The sequence below is a fragment of the Hippichthys cyanospilos genome, chromosome 12, assembly GCF_059441005.1.
Source record: "Hippichthys cyanospilos isolate Australia breed blue-spotted pipefish chromosome 12, RoL_Hcya_1.0, whole genome shotgun sequence".
NCBI classification, from domain to species: Eukaryota; Metazoa; Chordata; class Actinopteri; order Syngnathiformes; family Syngnathidae; genus Hippichthys; species Hippichthys cyanospilos.
The window spans coordinates 1853473-1871775 of NC_142380.1; the positions used below are offsets into that span (position 1 = coordinate 1853473).

The 18303-nt window shown below is 38.5% G+C and overlaps 1 protein-coding gene across 1 annotated transcript; it reads right to left on the reverse strand.

Annotated features, from left to right (window-relative positions):
* Window positions 1-7251: 7251 nt before the first annotated feature.
* Window positions 7252-9578, reverse strand: rgs5b (regulator of G protein signaling 5b). The gene is made up of 5 exons (XM_088429496.1): window positions 9440-9578; window positions 9239-9328; window positions 9070-9125; window positions 8101-8264; window positions 7252-8013 (listed from the first exon to the last, which is right to left on the reverse strand). The coding sequence occupies exons 1-5, from the start codon at window positions 9481-9483 to the stop codon at window positions 7804-7806; spliced, it is 564 nt and encodes a 187-aa protein (XP_088285622.1). The 5' UTR covers window positions 9484-9578; the 3' UTR covers window positions 7252-7803.
* Between the last annotated feature and the right edge of the window lie 8725 nt (window positions 9579-18303).

Genomic DNA, 18303 nt, shown 5'->3' on the forward strand with positions numbered 1-18303 from the left:
TGAGGTGATTATCTATAACAAACGTATGCCTAAAACATTTTTTTATATTGACAAGGAAAAAACATTATAAAACAACTTTTAACTACTGTAAACTACTTTTTTTTTTTTTTTTTTGTTAACAGCATTTATTCAGGTTAAAAGTGTGTCCAAGCATATGGCCTGCGGGCCGGTTATTGCTTTTTTTTCCAGTTTTGGACAGTAATAAAATATACTAATAAATTATTAACGCAAATGTTTTATGATTAATCATGATGTTGTGTTTTTACTATTTTGGACAGCAAAAAAAAAACCCAATAAATTTGAAGTTAATATTTTAAAGTTTTTTTTTTTGTAAATTCTTTTTCATTGGTCCATCCCACTTTGGAATAGATTTTGCCCCATAAGGCCAGCACAAACGACCCCCATGTGAAGTGTAATTGCACATCCGCGGCACTAGGTGGTGCAGTCACACTCTCATCGTCATTTAAATCACATTGATGACTAATGTGATTTAAAACAGCTTGTTTTATACATTTTTTCTTTGGGTTGAATTATTTTTAAAGATATTGGTTTACTGTGTTCATGTTCCAGATCTATTTACATTTATTATTTATTGTTTTTTGTTTTTTTTCCTCAGAATCAAATGGTTCAGTTGGTTGACAATCTGAACACTTTTTATTTACAATACCTGTTCAGAGATCTTAATGTGCCAGTGCTTGGCGGTCATGCGATATACAAAATAACAACCAACAGTTCACGGAATTATTATTACTTCACATTATATGTATGAAGAACAATGAACACTTTGGTTAATAGCCAGTATTCCCTTTTTATTACTTGGTACAAGATAGTTGAATGATGTGTTTGGGTAAATGTCACATGACCAAAATGCACATGTCACGTGACCAAAACTTGCCCGTAAAACCCTTGTAAAAGCGGAATATTTGATTCATCTATTTTATTGGATGCATTATATCGTGCACCCATGATTTCCGTTTTATCTTTCTGTCCAGCAGGTGGCAGCAAAGCTCTTTGTTTTGGCAAAGGCCAAATTAACCAAGCAGAAAAGTGCATGTCAAACTCATGAGAGGTTTTGCTCCTTCACCTGTGTCATGCAGCCCCCTTAGCTTTTTTTTTCTTGACTGTGTTTTACTTCTACCATCAAGGTCAAAAGGAGCAGAAGACCCTGTCCACCTTTCCGGGGAACAAAGTGTCCTGGAGAAATAACTTGGAGCGGGCAGAAATGCTCTCTCATATTCACAAGGAGGCCTTCCCATGTGAATGACTCATATGGAGTACCTTTTTTTCCTTTTTTTTTGTCTTACATCGTCTAATACTGTCTTACACAGGGCTCGATTACGGAACACGCATTCAATTTTCAACAAGGGTCAAGTTTATCTTCTTATCTAATCTAACCACCCAAGTGTTTCACCGCCATGTCAGAGCGGTGTGTTTTGTCTGAAGTAATTGCAGTGTCATGATACACCATACTCAGAAGCGTTAGTAATATTTCGAACCTCGAATGCCACTAAAGGAGATTACGCACATGAATTGAGTGACATTCAAAATAAGCTCCTTTCTGATTGTTGCGTTCTATTTAGCCGCGTTGCATTTTATGGATTCACGACAAGGCCCGAAAGGCAGATTGTCCCCATAGTAGAATGGTTCGACCCGACTGGTCCACCTCTCGTTACCTGTCGAGAAAATGATTTATTTTTGTGTCCCAAAAGAGGATAGTTTAAAGTTGAATATTTTTTTCTGGACAGATATTTATTCGTAATTATTTCTTTTTCAGAACAGGTATGACGCTTTATGTTCATTATTTTTGGGGCGGACAAGTATTTATGAATAGTTAAGTTAATAATTTATTCTGTTAACAGATCTCCACTGTAACCCCAAAACAGGATGCTCCATATTTAATATTTTTCTGTGGACAATATATATATATATATATATATATATATATATATATATATATATATATATATATATATATATAAATGTTTATAAATTAGGGTATTTCTTTTTGACATTAGATTTCTTCTATGATCCAAAAGAGGACACTTTTGGTTGATAGTTTTCTGTGGACCAATGATGACAATAAAGCTTGAAAGGGTCAAAGGTTTGATAAATCAGACACTGATTTTAAAGCCAAAAAGCTTTGCAATGTTTGGATTTTTTATCGTTCAAATCATCCTTAAGAGCAGCAACAAATTTATTAGGAAAAAATGCACCTTTTTAGAGTTAGCGTATTTATCTTGCGAGGTGTTATTTTGACACCTTAAGTGCAAGAAACGTACGTCAGCGGGCATCAAGTCCACTTTAGCTCTGATTTACTGAGTGCTCCCAGGATCCAAATCAAACAAAGCGGTACAGTTTACACACTGAATTAAGCTCACTCCTAAAAAGTCTCCTAGTTACCCGAGGTCTTGGCGACGCTCGAATTTAGGTCATGGCTTAGCAATTCACATATGAACTGCAGCCTTGCAGTTTTAAAATTTGAATGTAGCCTGACTTCTATAATCCCTCCCAAAAAAGCAAGTCTCTCACCGAAGCCACACGCCACAACAACGCGGATGGATTTGCTGAATTCCCGAGGCCCCGCCTCTGAAAGTAGCTCTTGTGTTCATCCTTGTTTTGTCATGTGATCGGTCCCCTGTCCTTTTTATAAAATTTCTTGGGTATTCTGCCATTGTGTCCATCTACAATAGGTTGCTTTCTTCAGGCTCGGTGGTTTCATCAAGTTAAGTCAGAGGTATAAAATTATATTTTTTTTTTCTCCATTTTGATGATACTGCAGTGGAAGATCATTGTCACAATAAAAGAAAAATGTTTTTTAATTGCAAACCCAACCTTTAAGTAAATACTTTTTGTTTTATATCTTTTTATAATTGTTTTCCTTACACACAATATAAAATAATATATGACAAAACAAACTAACATACATTATACATTTATTACAGTATGAACAAAATATTAACTATAATAACATTAATGCCACATTAAAACTAATATATACACACTTATTGATGGTAAAAATATTACAATATTCACAAAATAATATATAAATAATAATATTACAGTAACTTATTTCAAATAAGAAATACTGTGTCCATATATTATAAATATATGAATTTGAGTTGATTGATTGAGTTCCAGCACTTTGAATATTGCCATGTTTAAATCATTAGTTTTGAGAAAAATGCATTTAACATTTTTGCACATTCATTTTTTAATGGCGTGTATCGTCTTTCGTAATATACTTGAATTACAATTTGCAGCTTTTGACTGGCCGTATTTTCCAATAACTCAAGACTAATCTCAGCGCATGCGCCTAATTTTGTGAAAACGCCTCATAAATACATAAATAAATAGGTTTTTGAAGCACAAAACATACAGAGGGGGAAAAAAAAGGAGCGGTAGGGCTGCATCTGACAGTGTCTTAGTGTGAATTGGCAAGCGGGCAATTTCGGCAGCTCGTCACATTTCTAATGACTGCCTTCAATTCTGTAAGCAAGGATGAGAACACACACACACGCACACACACACACACATGCAGGGCAGAATGACTAAGGTCAGTCACATGTCAAAACGTCAACATGTTTCATGACAGAATAATGTAACACGTGTTTTATTGCTCAATGTGACTCCGGCTTCAAAAATCCATTGAAATAGCCCATGAAAACATGATCTTTCATACGATTCGTTAGCGACTAGTTTCACAACATAGCTTTTATAAACGCATGACGAGTCTAAATCCGGCAGGGGTGTTTCGGGCGAATCTAAAGTCAGATAAATAAAGTTGCATTAAGCTGTCTTTGAAGATTTACCCACCTTCGGCGGGTCACGGCTGTCATGGGAAATACACAATCAAAACATTCAGGGTTGGCGTTTTGAACTCGGGAGGCATTTTTATCTTTGAATTGATTACTCACAAATATTTACAAAACGTTTGCAGGACCCCTAACTGATGTGTGTTAAGCAAGCAGCGATTTTCACTGTCCAACTTTTTCTCTGGGAGGAACTAGGCGACATTTTAGAGTTACCGTCACTTATATCACTGCCCATTGTGTCTCCAATAGATCCATGCTAGAAGGACATATATGCTTTGATGTCTTACTGTGGTGATGACTCACCAGATTTGTTGTGTTATGTCACTCACAATACAAGGAATAAAATCCCGCTTATATGACAGCAGAAAGACATAACGTCTTAAATGTGGATGGGGGAGGGGCAGTGGGAAAAGGGGCCAGAATAATTGTATGTGTATACTAGTGCCCTTGGGGTGTTAGTCCAATAGTCCAATGTAAAATAGTAAACTCAGACCAGCTAAGATTGACGTTTCTTGCTAGCGAGGGACAACTAAGTTCCCACTCTCGTGTTCGCTTCAGAGCTTTCAGGGAACCTTGAGCTGCCAGTCCAGTCCAACCAACAGTTTTAAGACCACTTGATAGGGAAAGAGGGATATTGTGGCATTTTGAAAACTCCTTGTCCTCCGGGGGACGAAATCCAAATAGCGATTGTTTTGGAAGCGGGCCGATAAGTGTGATCGACCTTAGGTTCGTAGCATGAAACTCCGAATGGGCTTCAGTTTGCCAAATTAGCAATGAATCCTTTGAGGCACACCTCCAACTGCTAGGAATAGCAACAATGTCCCTGGGTCACTTTGACCCAGGGGCGTATTTAGTCACCCAAATGTGTCTGAAGTGTTTATGATCCAAATCTGGTATTTTGTTTTAACCAGTGATATATGTTCATTTCTCAAGAAGAGCAATAATGTCTCAGGGTCAATATGACCCGGAGGCGTGCGCAAAGTGTTTTTTCATCGCCCCCCTGGGCTGTCGTTTGGACAGCGCCGGTACAAACCAATCCTGAAAACCTCCAGTGAACCTTGTTCAGTTTTGAATCATGTCTATGATCATTACCATCCATGTTCACAAGGCCTGGCGGTAAACTTTTTTTTTTTAATCCAAAACCTAACTGAAATGAAACCAACATAACAAGGCCAGCCATCTGTTCTGCAAGGGTGTGTTCCCTTGGTAACCTGCGAACCACGACTACAGCGCTTTGTTTTTATACCACACTTATACATTCAAGCTCTATTACCGGCGCTATTAATCACCAGTCACATGGAAAATATGATTTTTAAATGAGGAATGCTGGCTCATCTCTGCCGGTTAGGTGGGTGTCCATATGGAGCATGTGTAGAAATAGGGCTCCATCACCTGTGGGCCAGATCATGTCACCACCTCCATAACACTTCTATGGACTCTGTTATGAAACACGAAAGCGCTTCTAACGTGTCTGTCCATGTCAAAGGAGTCTGCAGCTTGAAAAATTGTTTATCATTTCCTGCGGGGGAAAGTAACCAAGCACAAATATTGAACTATAACACTGAATTGACTAACTAGGCTACTTACATGAGTAGATACTTTGTCAATACTTTTTGTCTTATTTTTGAAAATAGAAATAAATACTCAGTCTTTATTTGAACAAAAAAGGCTCGACAATAGGACACCAAAACGTAAAAGAGGAAGAGATCATATAAAATCGGAAAAGTCTAAACATATTAAAATCTGATCTTGTATTATTGCTGTTATTATCTTTTACAGTTAGGCTTGGGCTCGTAGCTCTAATCTGCAGTTGCTGTTAGCTTAACTTTTGACCACAAATCCTCAATGCTGTACATTCAAATCGGGTGTTTTTTTAAATTTTGCTAAAAAACATGTTCTCTCTCACTCTCTCTCTCTGTTTATCTCTAAAACTCTGAAGCAAACACGAGAGTGGAAGCTTAGTTGTCCCTTGCTAGCAAGAAAAGTCAATCTTGGCTGGTCTGAGTTTACTATTTTACAGTCTAGTCTGGGCTTGTCTTTATAGATTTCTCTGACACAAGCACACTGAACTAGACTTGCGCCAGCAAATGATGCGGCTGTTTTTATGCCAAGCGCAGTCTACTTTCTGCCACCAAATTGTCAGGGGTGCGGCGGATCATTCCGAACCTGGAACTTGCTCTTGCATGAAAATGGAGGTGTGTGAAATAGGATCATTACTTTGTTTTATCGCCTGTTCTCAATTATTGTCAAAGTTTGACGCAGCCCCAAATGTGAGTGTTTGCTTAATATGACTAAGAATTTAAAGAGAAGACTCATTTTCCAGGAGGATTCGACTCATGTTAATGATTGTGCCTCTGCCTCCTCAGGGCCTGATTATTTGAAGAGGATCCTACCTTCGCAGTCTGCACGCGTGGGATCCGAGCGGAGAAGTGCGGCTCGACAATATGAGGGTCTGCAACACAATGAAAGAAAGCGGCTTACAAACAAAGCGCCGCTGAGTCAGGTGGTGAGTGGTTTCCAAGGTAGAAGACAAACTCGCTCGCCTCTGCAGGGCTCACTATAGGTGACTCATTGTCTTCGTAGTGAGGCCCCTTCCTTCACGACACTTCAAATATTGACAATGAGCAGTTTTTGAAATTTCTCAGTAAATACAGACTCTTTGATGCTATTCTCTTGATGTATGTCATTAATATGAGGCATCCAATATTTACAAGACTGTAAACATTGTTGTATTGTCAGTATATGTTAGTATTCATACAAATAGCAGGGCTTTCGCTTCTGTACCCACACAACAGGAAGTTCTCTCTATTTTTTTCAGACTTTCACACACAGGTCATGCAAACAAACTAGAATTATAGCATTTTTACAAAGAAAGCTTCAACTGGCTAAAGCATCAAAGGAAAATTTCAGCGTCAAGTGCAGTGTCTTCGGGGTGTAGTCAAGATTTGAAATAAAACAAAGACATCCTTTAAAAATAATTGTTGAATCAATTCATTGTTTCAGGGAAATAGAAGTTCATGAAACAAATTTTATGTTAGGTAGCTTATTCAATTTCACTTTTTGTCCCCCACACTAGAACGGTTCGACCAAGCTTGTTAGGTGCCACCTCTCGTTACCTGTCATGTTAATGATTTATTTTTGTGACCACATCTCTACTATGATCCCAAAAAAGGACACCTTAGCTTGATTGTGGTTTTTGTGGACCAATACAAATGAAGTTTGAAAGGGTCTAAGGTTTATTAAATCAGACACTGATGGCATATTTTAAGTGTTTTTTTGTTTGTTTGTTTGTTTTTAGAGCTTTGCACTGGTTAAGGGGTACTTGACTGAAAAGATATTTCTTAGGGGGTACATCACTGACAAAGGTTGAGAACCGCTGGTTTAGTACAGTGAAGATGGTAGGAATGCCAGAAGACTGAGAGGAAATGAATGCTTGGGGTTTTCCACCTCTTGTAAACACTTTATTTGATTCCTGCAAATACGTACATTGTTTTTTTTCTTCTTTTTTTTGCATTTGCCTGAGACTTTGTCTATTTTTTTCACTTTCTGCTGGATCTGTAGGAACATGAAATACAAATTCACTGCGCCATCATTTTATTCCTTTCGTACAACGAACCGGCGACACTTTTTATTTTGTGCGTTTCACTTTGCACAATAATGAAAAAAAAGACACTTCCACAAAAAGGGTTGTAAAGCAAATATTATTTCCGTTATAAATAGTTTAAAAGAATAAATAACACAAACAGAGTGATGGATTTGTTGTCTGAACGCAAATCTGCTTCCGTGTTGATGCCACGCCGGCTATCAGTCTCGTGCGGGGATATGTTTAGAAGTCTCTCACGAGCAGCTCGGTGAGCATCCTCGCAGCTTTGCGTCCTTCAGTTTGGACTCCAGTCTTCTGAACCTCGGGCACGACTCCTCGGTTCAGGTATTTGTTGCGTACCTTTTGGCTAGGCGCCGTTAGCTTACACGCTCGGCTCCGCGGGAAGGATCACATCTGGCGGGCGTTGGCCGAACAGTTTTTGATGAAGTCGCTTAGTCGGTCTTGACCGCTCTGCTGGCTCAAGGACTTGAGGAAACGAGGGTAGCAGTCCTTCTCCATCAGGGTGTAAATTTTGGCTTGGGCCAGATCAAAACATGACTGGGTGGGAGTCTCGATGTTCTCCTTGGTGATGGCTTTCGTCACATGATCCAGATTGACCTGTCAAAGGAGTTAACAATCTGAGTTGTTTTTTTTTTTTTTCTCATACCTCACAAGGGTGCTCATTTTGGGGCGGGGATCCGTTACCTCTCGGGGCGCGTCCGTGCTGATGAACTCGTCAAAGATTTGCTTGGCTTTTACGGACATTTTCGAGGGTTTTGTAGCTCTGTAATCCTCGCACGCCAAGTAGAAGGCGATATTTTCCTCGCTGAATTCCGACACGAGGAAAGCTCTGAACAGGCACAAACCGTCTAAGGAGAAGAGAGAATAAAATATCAGAACGACCTTTTGCCGTCAACAGCAACAACATTAGACCTGCACAAGTGAAAAATATCCAAATACTGCACTGCAATGGCATTACATCATACTGGGAGGTGTCTCGACTATTTTTCTCCTCTAACATCCTGAAAATTCGGCCATATTAGAAGCCACTCTCAGAAAGACGCTCGAAAACAATAGGAACTATAATCACAGTGCTAGTTTAATCATACACTGAGATTGACATTGGAAATGAGCAGTTTTTGTTTTGTACTATATGCCATTACAGAGCTGACTCACCCATTCGGCAAGCTAAGATAGATTTAAATTTAAGGCACCGCCCACTTCATATTACTAGAAATGATGTAGCAGTTGAAAAGCTTTTATTTGCTGCATTTGCATCTGGCTAACTCATTTTGTGTCCCATTGATTTTACATGTGTTAAATCGCCCTCAAAATGATTATAACCAACAATTAATACTCTGTAACTTTGTGTTTACGTATATGCTAGTAAACTCTGTTCCTGACCATTTCTTTGGTCAGTTTCTAACATAAAATGTTGCCTAGTGTGCCTTGTGTGTGTAAGAATTTCAATAATAAGAAACGGTGAAAAAAAACCCCGTCAAAAACGATCTTTTGCAAAAGAGGACGAGCGCACAAGTCTGCTTCGATTTATTATAAAGATTATAAAGAAGGCGGTTACAAGTTTTACAGTCATACCATATAGGGAATGTGTGTGTGTGTATATATATACACATACATATGTGCAGGTGTACCTAATGAAGTGTCTGCACTTACTTTGACTGGAGAGCAGTTTCTCAAATGAATCTTTCCACTTCAGGCGCTCGTCCACACTGCAACGGAAAACGAAAATACGTAAGTGAAACGGTAAATCACAAATGCAGTGTTCATTTTTAATCACTAACAACACACACAAAAAAAAAAAACTGAAGGAGATGTACCTTACCTGTGAGTGTCACTTTTTTTGGGCTGCACAGGGACGGCGTGATCCGACTTGTGCAGCAAACTTCCGAACAGGGCTTTCAGCTCCTTTGCCCTGTGATGACAAAGCGAAAATGAAACATGGGAAATGGGAAGGAATCATAAACCGCACCAACGCGCGGCCTTTTTGTCATCCGAACGGCAAAAGGAAATACGAACGGCTCACCTCTCCAGGCAGGTGATGGGCAACAATTCAAGTCCTCGACACATGATGAGACGTTATCCGGCGGGCCGATGGATATTTCCGGGGCGTTTGTGAAAGGCTGGCCGCGTGTGGGATCGCTCTCTGTCGGTCTATCCGTCGCGTGTGAGAGGAAGGGCCTTTTTATAGCGTGGCCCGCTCGGTGACATCACGGCTCTCGGCCAATGCGGAACAAGAGCGGCGGGAGGATGAGGAGATTTGCATCCAGACTGCAGCCGCACCGAGAGGATAGATGGGGGTAAATTACACAATCGTGTGCATTCATTTCACATCGGGGCAGCGGGAGCAGAGTCTAAATTCAATTGCCACACGTGATGTCATAATCAATATCGTGAATACATTCAAAACAAAAATGATGACATACAAGCGTTTACATGTTCTTAATATAGAGTCATTTACATACGGCAAGGTTTATTTTTCTGCCAAAATCAATGGCCTCAGTTCGGTTTTGGTATAGTTCAAAGATATATACTTTCATCCTGTTCAACAAGCTTTAAGTCATTCAATTCCAAAGACATATTTTTATGCACTTTTAGGACTTCAGATGTTCTATCGCAGATATTTATATATTATAACCATACTAAAGGAAGTAATAAATTACATGAGTAAACAACTGGTTTCTTTAATAGTCAAATATCTTATGTACTTTCTTGTGAAAATGGATAAATGTAGTTGTGTGTCATCTGCATAGCCACGATGACGTTCTTAGGAATTTGACTCAAGGGGCACAAGGATTGACCCTTGAGGGACCCCACAGGGTGTGACCACTCCATCAGAAACTCATCCCCAAATGATTTCTATCCTCCAATTTCAGCCTGCAGTTTGTTCCGTTTTATCCTACCTAAATTTCCAGCCTGTTCAAAAGATAATTATTGACTGTATCAAAAGCTCCACTGAACACACATAATATTTAATTTGTGTCATTATCTGATCATTAAATATTCAACTATCATCATTAAAATTGCCATTCACAAGATAATTACATGTCAATGAAAGTTCTCGTCTTCTCCATGACACACGCGCACGCGTCAACAGGAAATGACCAATGAGTATTTCTTTTTTTTACATTTCTTTTCCTTAGTACAAAGCAGACAAGCTAAATATAGCCGGAATACAATATTACGTTTGAGCAAACCTATTGTTTAGTGCAGAAGGAAAATCTATTTTCGGCATGAAGGACCATTAGCAGGAAGTTCATAGAATCTCAGGAAAGGGTGACGGATAAAAATGACTCATTGAAGGTGTCTGAGCCAATTTCCTTTGCAAAAGCTACACTATATATATATTTTTTTGGTCTAAGCTGGTCAAAAATGGCCAAGAGGAAGTAACTGCTCAGACACGTCTTCCAATGCAAACAAAAAAATGAAGTATACTTTCTTTTCAAAATGCCCAGAAGGAGAATGGGGAAGAAGAAAACGGATGGATGAATTAATTATGCCTGATTTTGAATGAAAAAAAAAACAAATGAATGAAAAAACTCATTAATAAAGTAGTGGCGAAGGATGAGCGATAAATTAATTGAATGATTTTTTTTCAGGAAGTTGGTAAGTTTTATAAACATGACAGGCTGCAGGGTGGCTTTACAGGACAATTTTACAATCGTTACAGACAAATCATTGGAGGCATTATTGGAAGTTTTGCACAACAGTCATTTTTATTTATAAATAAGTCTAGGCTAATTCAAATTTAAAATAAGTACTAGGCTAAAACTCATTTAAAATAAGTATGCTTTATTACTGTCTGAATTTTTTCCCACAGAAAATATTAATCTTGTTTGTTAGGTATATTTAATAAAATCGATTAAAATCATCATTTTATATATATATATATATATATATATATACATACATATTTTTTATTTTTTTATTTATTTATATTTATTTATTTTTCTTCAGTCATTCTGGGGGATTACGATTGTTTATATATATATATCAATATATATATATATATATATATATATATATATATATATATATCTATCTATATATATATCTATATCTATCTATATATATATATATATATATATATATATATATATATATATATATATATATATATCTATATATATCTATATATATCTATATATATCTATCTATCTATATATATATATATATATATATATATATATATATATATATATATATATATATATATATCAATATATGTGTGTGTGTTTAAAAAAAGGGTCATTTCGCCCAGTAACTAATTTCAGGTTTAATTACATACATCATAGGAACATATTGTTTTCCCTTGAGATATTTTTGACACTTCTTTATGCGGTTAATTACTAAACTCATTGACCTTGGTGCAAATCAGGTTGTACTCTTGTCTTTCACCTTGTGACACCTTATTGTCGGCTGTTGCGCACAACATGTGCCCGTTTTCATTTAGGTAAACAAATGGCATAATATAAGCTGCTTCTCCGGTGTTATCTAACAGGAAAAGATGCAATGTTTGTGCCTTTTGTATACTCTGGTCTCATTGTGCCCGGTGACACAGTTACATTGAGTCAAAGATGACCGCATTTTGTCACGACGACAATCTAGGTTAGGTGAAAGTCACAAACATCGCCACGCAGGCACGGTATTGCATAAATGGTGGTATTGGCTCACATTTAACAAAAGGTAAGACTTAATTGACTTCATGCTCTCCCGTAGTTTGATGCATCACAATACGAATGACCTGAAAGGAATGGGAACAAAATGAACAATATACTGATTGAGTTGCTTTGAGTTGCTTTGGCTCATACTGGGTTAAATGTGAGCAGTAACACTGACCTACATTTCTCACCTAAATTACATGCCTAGAAATTATATTCATTAATTCCTTGGTCCATTTAATTTTATTATGTTCAGTTTGCCCTGGATATACTCAAGTGGATGTCAACATGATTCATTTTTATGCAATCTTCACCTTTCGCTAACATGTCAAGCTAATCTACACCCAGGGCCTTCAGAATCAGTAGTGCTGGCCACTTTGAAAGTTTATTGGTCGCAGAGTGGTCGGCACGTCTGCCTCACAGTTCAGAGGTCCCGGGTTCAATTCCAGCTCGAGTTTACATGCGCTCGCCGCGCTGGCGTCGGTCCTCACCGGGCATTCTGGTCTCCTCCCATTTTCCAAAACATACATAGAATTGTATTGGACACTCTCAGATCTCCTTCCAGTATGGTTACACATCCTTTCCGCTCCTCATGTATTCATTTGGTAGAAAAACCATTGCTGCCCTAAAGGATTGAGGGAGAAATCTGGCAACGATGCAAACAAACAGTTTGTGATAGTGGGGGGTGTAGGTGCGCTTCCATGCGCTTCCAAAAATGACCCCATGCTGTTCTGTCCTTGGGTCGGGTTATGGCGCCTGCTGTTGTTCCTAGAGCTGCAGGAGATGTGCCGTCCGCTCTCACCCCCCATTTATGATAACTAGACATATAGTTATATTTAAAACACACTGTAGGTCGTTAAGAACACATTTATTTGGGTTTTTAAATTTTATAATCATTTCATTTATTTCTTTTTCATGAAAAACAGGCTATATCTCACACATTGTCCCTCCAACTCATATTCTCATGTTTTTCGGAGCATATTTTTGGTATCTTGGATCTAATATGATGCTTTATTAAAAATCGCAGTCAATACGCTCATTCACTGCGTGCATCCAGCCAAGCAAGCCCTATCATCACATCAGCAGGCTAATGTATTTTGACCGTGAAGACTCGCTCATTGTTTTTTTGCCCGATCCGTGTCTAAATATATCCAGCTTGTCTCGGTCTAAGAACTGAGTTCTTATTCAGAAAGGAGCCCTCGGGGTGATGCGCAGGACTCATCCATGTCACGATTCTGTGAATTTGGGCCTTTTGAAGTCCGACGGCCTACTCTTGTAAGACTGCAGCCTGGAAGTGTTGCACAATGTTTGTTGTCGTGTCAAAATGTTTTATCTTGATACTCTGGGGAAAGAGTCACCACTTCCTGTTGCTCTCCTGAACGCATGGTCTTAATGAATTGCCTCCGCCTTGTTTCTGGAAGAGCGGACCTACTGTGGAATTCCCAAATAGTCACTCCATTTCCCAGCTGACATGAGCCAAGATTTTATCTGGATGTCATCCAAAACAACGACAAAAAAAAAGTTTCCAGCATGAGTTCCTCCTAGATCTCGTTTTGCGCCTGTAAGTTTTATTTAGAGTGGAATACGTTTAAAAATATTTTCGTTTGGCAGAACGGTTTTGTGAATCGGTGATTCCATTTGAGGAATTTTAACAAGTTTTTTTTTTTGGAGGCAATACCAGAAGTGTTTTCATTTAACGATAATAATATGACATGATTACGAATTATTATTACTGTTATTAATGTTTTATGCGTCAATGGCCTTTCTGTTTGCTAGATGCATTGGTTCAGATTTTTTTTTTTTTTTTACGGGACTTCCTCTTTAATACGTTTAATCATCTGCGTCTCGAATCAATTTATTTAATCAGATTTTCTGTGTCTTTGCCATGCCCGCGAAAGTATTGATTCTGAAGTGCTTCATAACAGACAGTTATGTCAACGAATACCAGCATAAACTTCTGAAATGACAAATGTCATCAAATTGACTTTAATGAAGTTCCCCTGCATATCCAGTACATGGCATATGGCAGGGGTATCTATCTTATTTTAGCTTGTAGGCCGCAAAGATTTAAATCGATGGGCGAGACCAATAAAATCAAGGTATATATATAACGGATTTATTATTCTTTTTAATACATTCTAAAATAGTACAAGCACAATATCACGATTAATAATAAAACAAACATTGGTATTAATCAAACATTTCAAGTTTTTCCTTTATTGAAAAAGATGTAGCTAATTTTATATACTTTACATTAACAAAAACATCTTGCGGGTCGAATTACTGCCTTTTGAGGGCCAGAAACGGCCCGCGGGCCGCACCTTGGACACCACAGACATACGGTATTGAGTTCTAGGGCAATTTATGTAAAACTATTACTTATCCTATTTTTGAAACTATAAGTGTTAATAATCATGCTAAATGTACAGAAACAACATGTGTTTATAAACTGAAATATTTCAAAACGTTACAATTTTGTGGAATCTGAATGGGTAAAAAATGTACAATTTTCTTCTCTGTGTCAGAGCATTCAGAACCTGCTTGAAATATACCCGAGACTTGTCTTGTGTTTGTATTGTTTAACGGCACGAGCTGGTGTGAGCTGCAACAGGCTTTTGCTGCTCTTAAAATTAAGTTCCCATTAATTTGCGGGACGCAACCGTACTTTTGGTCTTCATTTTTGGAAAAAAAAAAGAGCGTGTCTCATAATTGCGGAATGACGGTAATTTACGTGCATACATTTAACTTCTTGAGCTTATTTGGAGCTTTGCTGGTATGCCTAGACTGGGCCCGCATTTGTTTAAGTCCAGTTTTGGATGCATTAGGTCCCGTTCAAGAGGAGCCATCTGGACACGGACAGAGGATCCATCATCTGCATATTCAGCCGCTGAACCATCTCACAGAACAGGTGGAGGCATAGCTGATGCATTTCAACGAAGAAGCTCAGCTCAGAGTTGGCGGTGGAGCGCATGATGCTATCTGCGCGTTATCAAATGTCAACTGGACATTGATCATGCGGACCGGCCGCGGCGAAGAAGGCAAATCCATGTTAAGCGGCCTCAGCATGAGTAGAATATCAATGACGGCGCATGGAAAAGAAACTCGGACCCAGCCGTCTCCCTCATCACAAGCTCTTTGGATATCATTTTTATTGTTCTGACTTTTATAAAAAACATGCAAGAGTTGTTCTCCTACAATGACGCTAACCTAATTGGGACTCCATCTCATTGAAGGTAATAATCTGTTTGGTAAGTCCTTCTATGAATTATGAGTCAGAAAAAAAAAATGGTTTTCCAAAGAATACCCGGCAGGAGACTAACAAGTTTGGACTCACTAGCACAGAAACAAATAAGCTTGCAGGAAGGCTCGCGAGGCGCCAGCAGGATGTGCGACACAAAAGCTAATTGGGTACATTGCCGTAAATGGGCTTGTGTGAGAGAGAAATCTGATTTATAGGAAACGCCTGTGCCGCCGTATACCGCTAATGCGCCCACTTTTATTCTGAAATATAACCGCTCGCCGACACAATAGGTTGAGCGGGAGCAGAAGGCGTCAGTAAACAAGGCGCAGATGTCACCTCGGAATGATGAGGGCGCCGGCGTCTCTTTCATATTTATTGTTGCGCTTATTAGATTGAATTTGTTGCGCAACGTGATCCTTTCAAACCTTGTGTGCAGAGATGGATGCAAAGGTTGAAAGATTTCAAACCTGCGCACACAAGAGGTATATGTAGTATGCATACTACATTTTACACATTTTCTTTTTATCGTATATTTATTTGTTTTCGACTGGAAGATATGCTCAGACAATGTTGAACACACATTTATCGACGCGATTATTAATAAAGTCACATAACTGGTACGCAGAAATCGCATATTATCACGTGCATTTGCATTTTCACCCATGACAACAACCGAGCCTGAGCTGAAATGTGTCAAACTCGCGGACACAAAAGGTATACTTCGCATACATATGGTTATGTATTAAAGTGATGTAAGCAACAGAGAGGGAACCAGAATGTATTTTTTTGTATTCCCTAGAAAATTCTTGGTTTGTTTTAACTCAACCTTAAATTCTTAGTGTAATACAATTAATTCTCAAGATTGCCTTTTTTATGGTTTGTCACATTTACAGCACGTGGCGCTGAAGTTTGAGAGGAATCCTCGGATCTCCAAAATCACCACTTTACAGGAGGCCCCCAAAATTGCAAGTTTTTTCAGCCATTACTGTAAATTGTGAAAAAAGCCATTTTAACAATTTTTGGTCAATATTTGGTTAAAAATAAATAAATAAATAAAAATAACAGACATGTATAGACTGAAGGCTCAGGGAGCGCATGCAAACTCAACACAGGAAGGCCGGGGCGAGGTGGATTTGAACTCGAGCCCTGAACTGTGAGGCGGGCATGCTAACCACTGCTCCACCGAGCCAGCAATTTTCGACCTATACCCACACTGCAAAAGGTGTTAAATTCGGGTTACCCCTCTTGGGGCTGGCTTTGCGGGTGTGCAAAAAAAAAAAAATCAAACTTCAATTAAACTTACTTTGAGCCTGAAATGAGAGCCTAAGATGATTTTGGGTTTTGGATGAAAAATAGGTCAATTAACGTTGATTCAATGTGATTTTGTCAACATTGAAGTTGATTAAAAGATGGCATTGGAGCTATTTTGTTTTGATTAAAACGTTTGTAAGGTTGATGTTTAATTAACGTTGGATCTATGATTGACCTTCTCTTTTTTTTTCTTCCTCCAGCAAAAGGGCGGGAGGGCTTCTGAGTGGGACAGGCATGCCGTAAATATTACATAATTACCTCATCACAATTACCAAATTACTTTACATGATTGCACTTCCTTTTGTTTCACGCTGGTGTTTTTTTTTTTTTTATCTATGGTTGAAAAGCAAACGTTAAATCGACATTTTATCAACCTTGGGCATAATTTAACACTTAAGTTTAAACTGATAAATCTAATGTTTAATTTCGCAAAATGTACACAGGTACGCATGTGTCTGATAGTTTTCATATATGCAGACGCATCTCATGTCTCATTTGTTTGTTTACTGGTCCAAAAATTGGATGATTATTTTTGTACACAATACACAACAATCACATTTTAAAATTGTACATGTTGTAATCATTTGCTGGAAATTTCAGCTCCTTCATGTTTTTTTTTCCATTCATTCTATTATGTGATTGTTAAAAAAAAAAAGAAACTTCCATAATTTGTAACACAATGCCAAAAGGGTTAAAAAACGTTTCAATAATAATTGTAAAGTCAGCAACTTAGCCTTGGTAATATGACTATCCCTTTCATTTTTAATGTAATGGTGAAAAATTATTTATATTTTTACAAAAAAAATCCTGATAATGTAATCAATGTGTGTGAAACTGGAAGAATGGGACTTAATCCATTTGATGTCAGTAAACAAGCCAGATGCAAACGTGGACGATCATTTCGCATTAGCGGACGACTGAATGTTTTTCTTCAAACAAGCCGTACGTGACTTTACCTTGCAGCTTTTTTTTTTTTTTTTTTTTTGGGATGGAACATGAAAGCCCATCATCCCAAAGCGTGCCTGGCAACATTCAAGTAGGGAAAACGGCGGCGGGCGGGCGGGCGGGCACTCTTCTCCGAAAGTAAACCTGTATATGCCGCTCATTAGACTGCCGAGTCATGCTCGCAGCGTGGTCCCAAAGCACGCAGCGAAGCAAGCGCTGAGCGAAATTCTTCGCAAAACGCGCTGGGGCTTGTGTGCGGAGGCCGCTCGCTTCGGTTCGCGTCTCATTTAGCTAAACAAGGTCAATAAAAAAGGAAATGGAAACACCTCTCAGAAGGATGTGGCTTATAGCCCAAATTATTTGAGCGTGTTTAATGAAAACCATTGCTTGTGTGTGTGTGTGTGTGTGCGTGTTTTCGGACATACATTTGACCTGGCTTATAAGTCGAAAAGCTTTCGGGAGCGCTAAGATTTTTTATTATTTCTCGGTGTCTGTCAGCGACGGACAGTTCGTTGGTCCCGACCGAAAGTAAAGAGAGCGAGAGAGAACAAAAGACTTTTAAGGTGGGAATTTAAGGCGGCGTATACACAGGAAATATTCAAAGAAATAAACCTTCACAAACGCAGCACATCAACAATAAAGTTGCCAACAAAGTTAAAGCTCAGGTGAGGCGCCGAACACAAAACAAGGCGGATAAAAAAAGCCTTCCAAAGACTGTGACATTCAACATTC

Coding starts and splice junctions, on each gene's coding strand:
- rgs5b (XM_088429496.1), bottom strand. CDS start 9,483: ATGTGTCGAGGACTTGAATTGTTGCCCATCACCTGCCTGGAGAG. Junction 9,126..9,238: donor AAAAAAAGTGACACTCACAG/GTAAGGTACATC, acceptor TTTCCGTTGCAG/TGTGGACGAGCGCCTGAAGT. Junction 8,265..9,069: donor GAAACTGCTCTCCAGTCAAA/GTAAGTGCAGAC, acceptor TCTTCTCCTTAG/ACGGTTTGTGCCTGTTCAGA.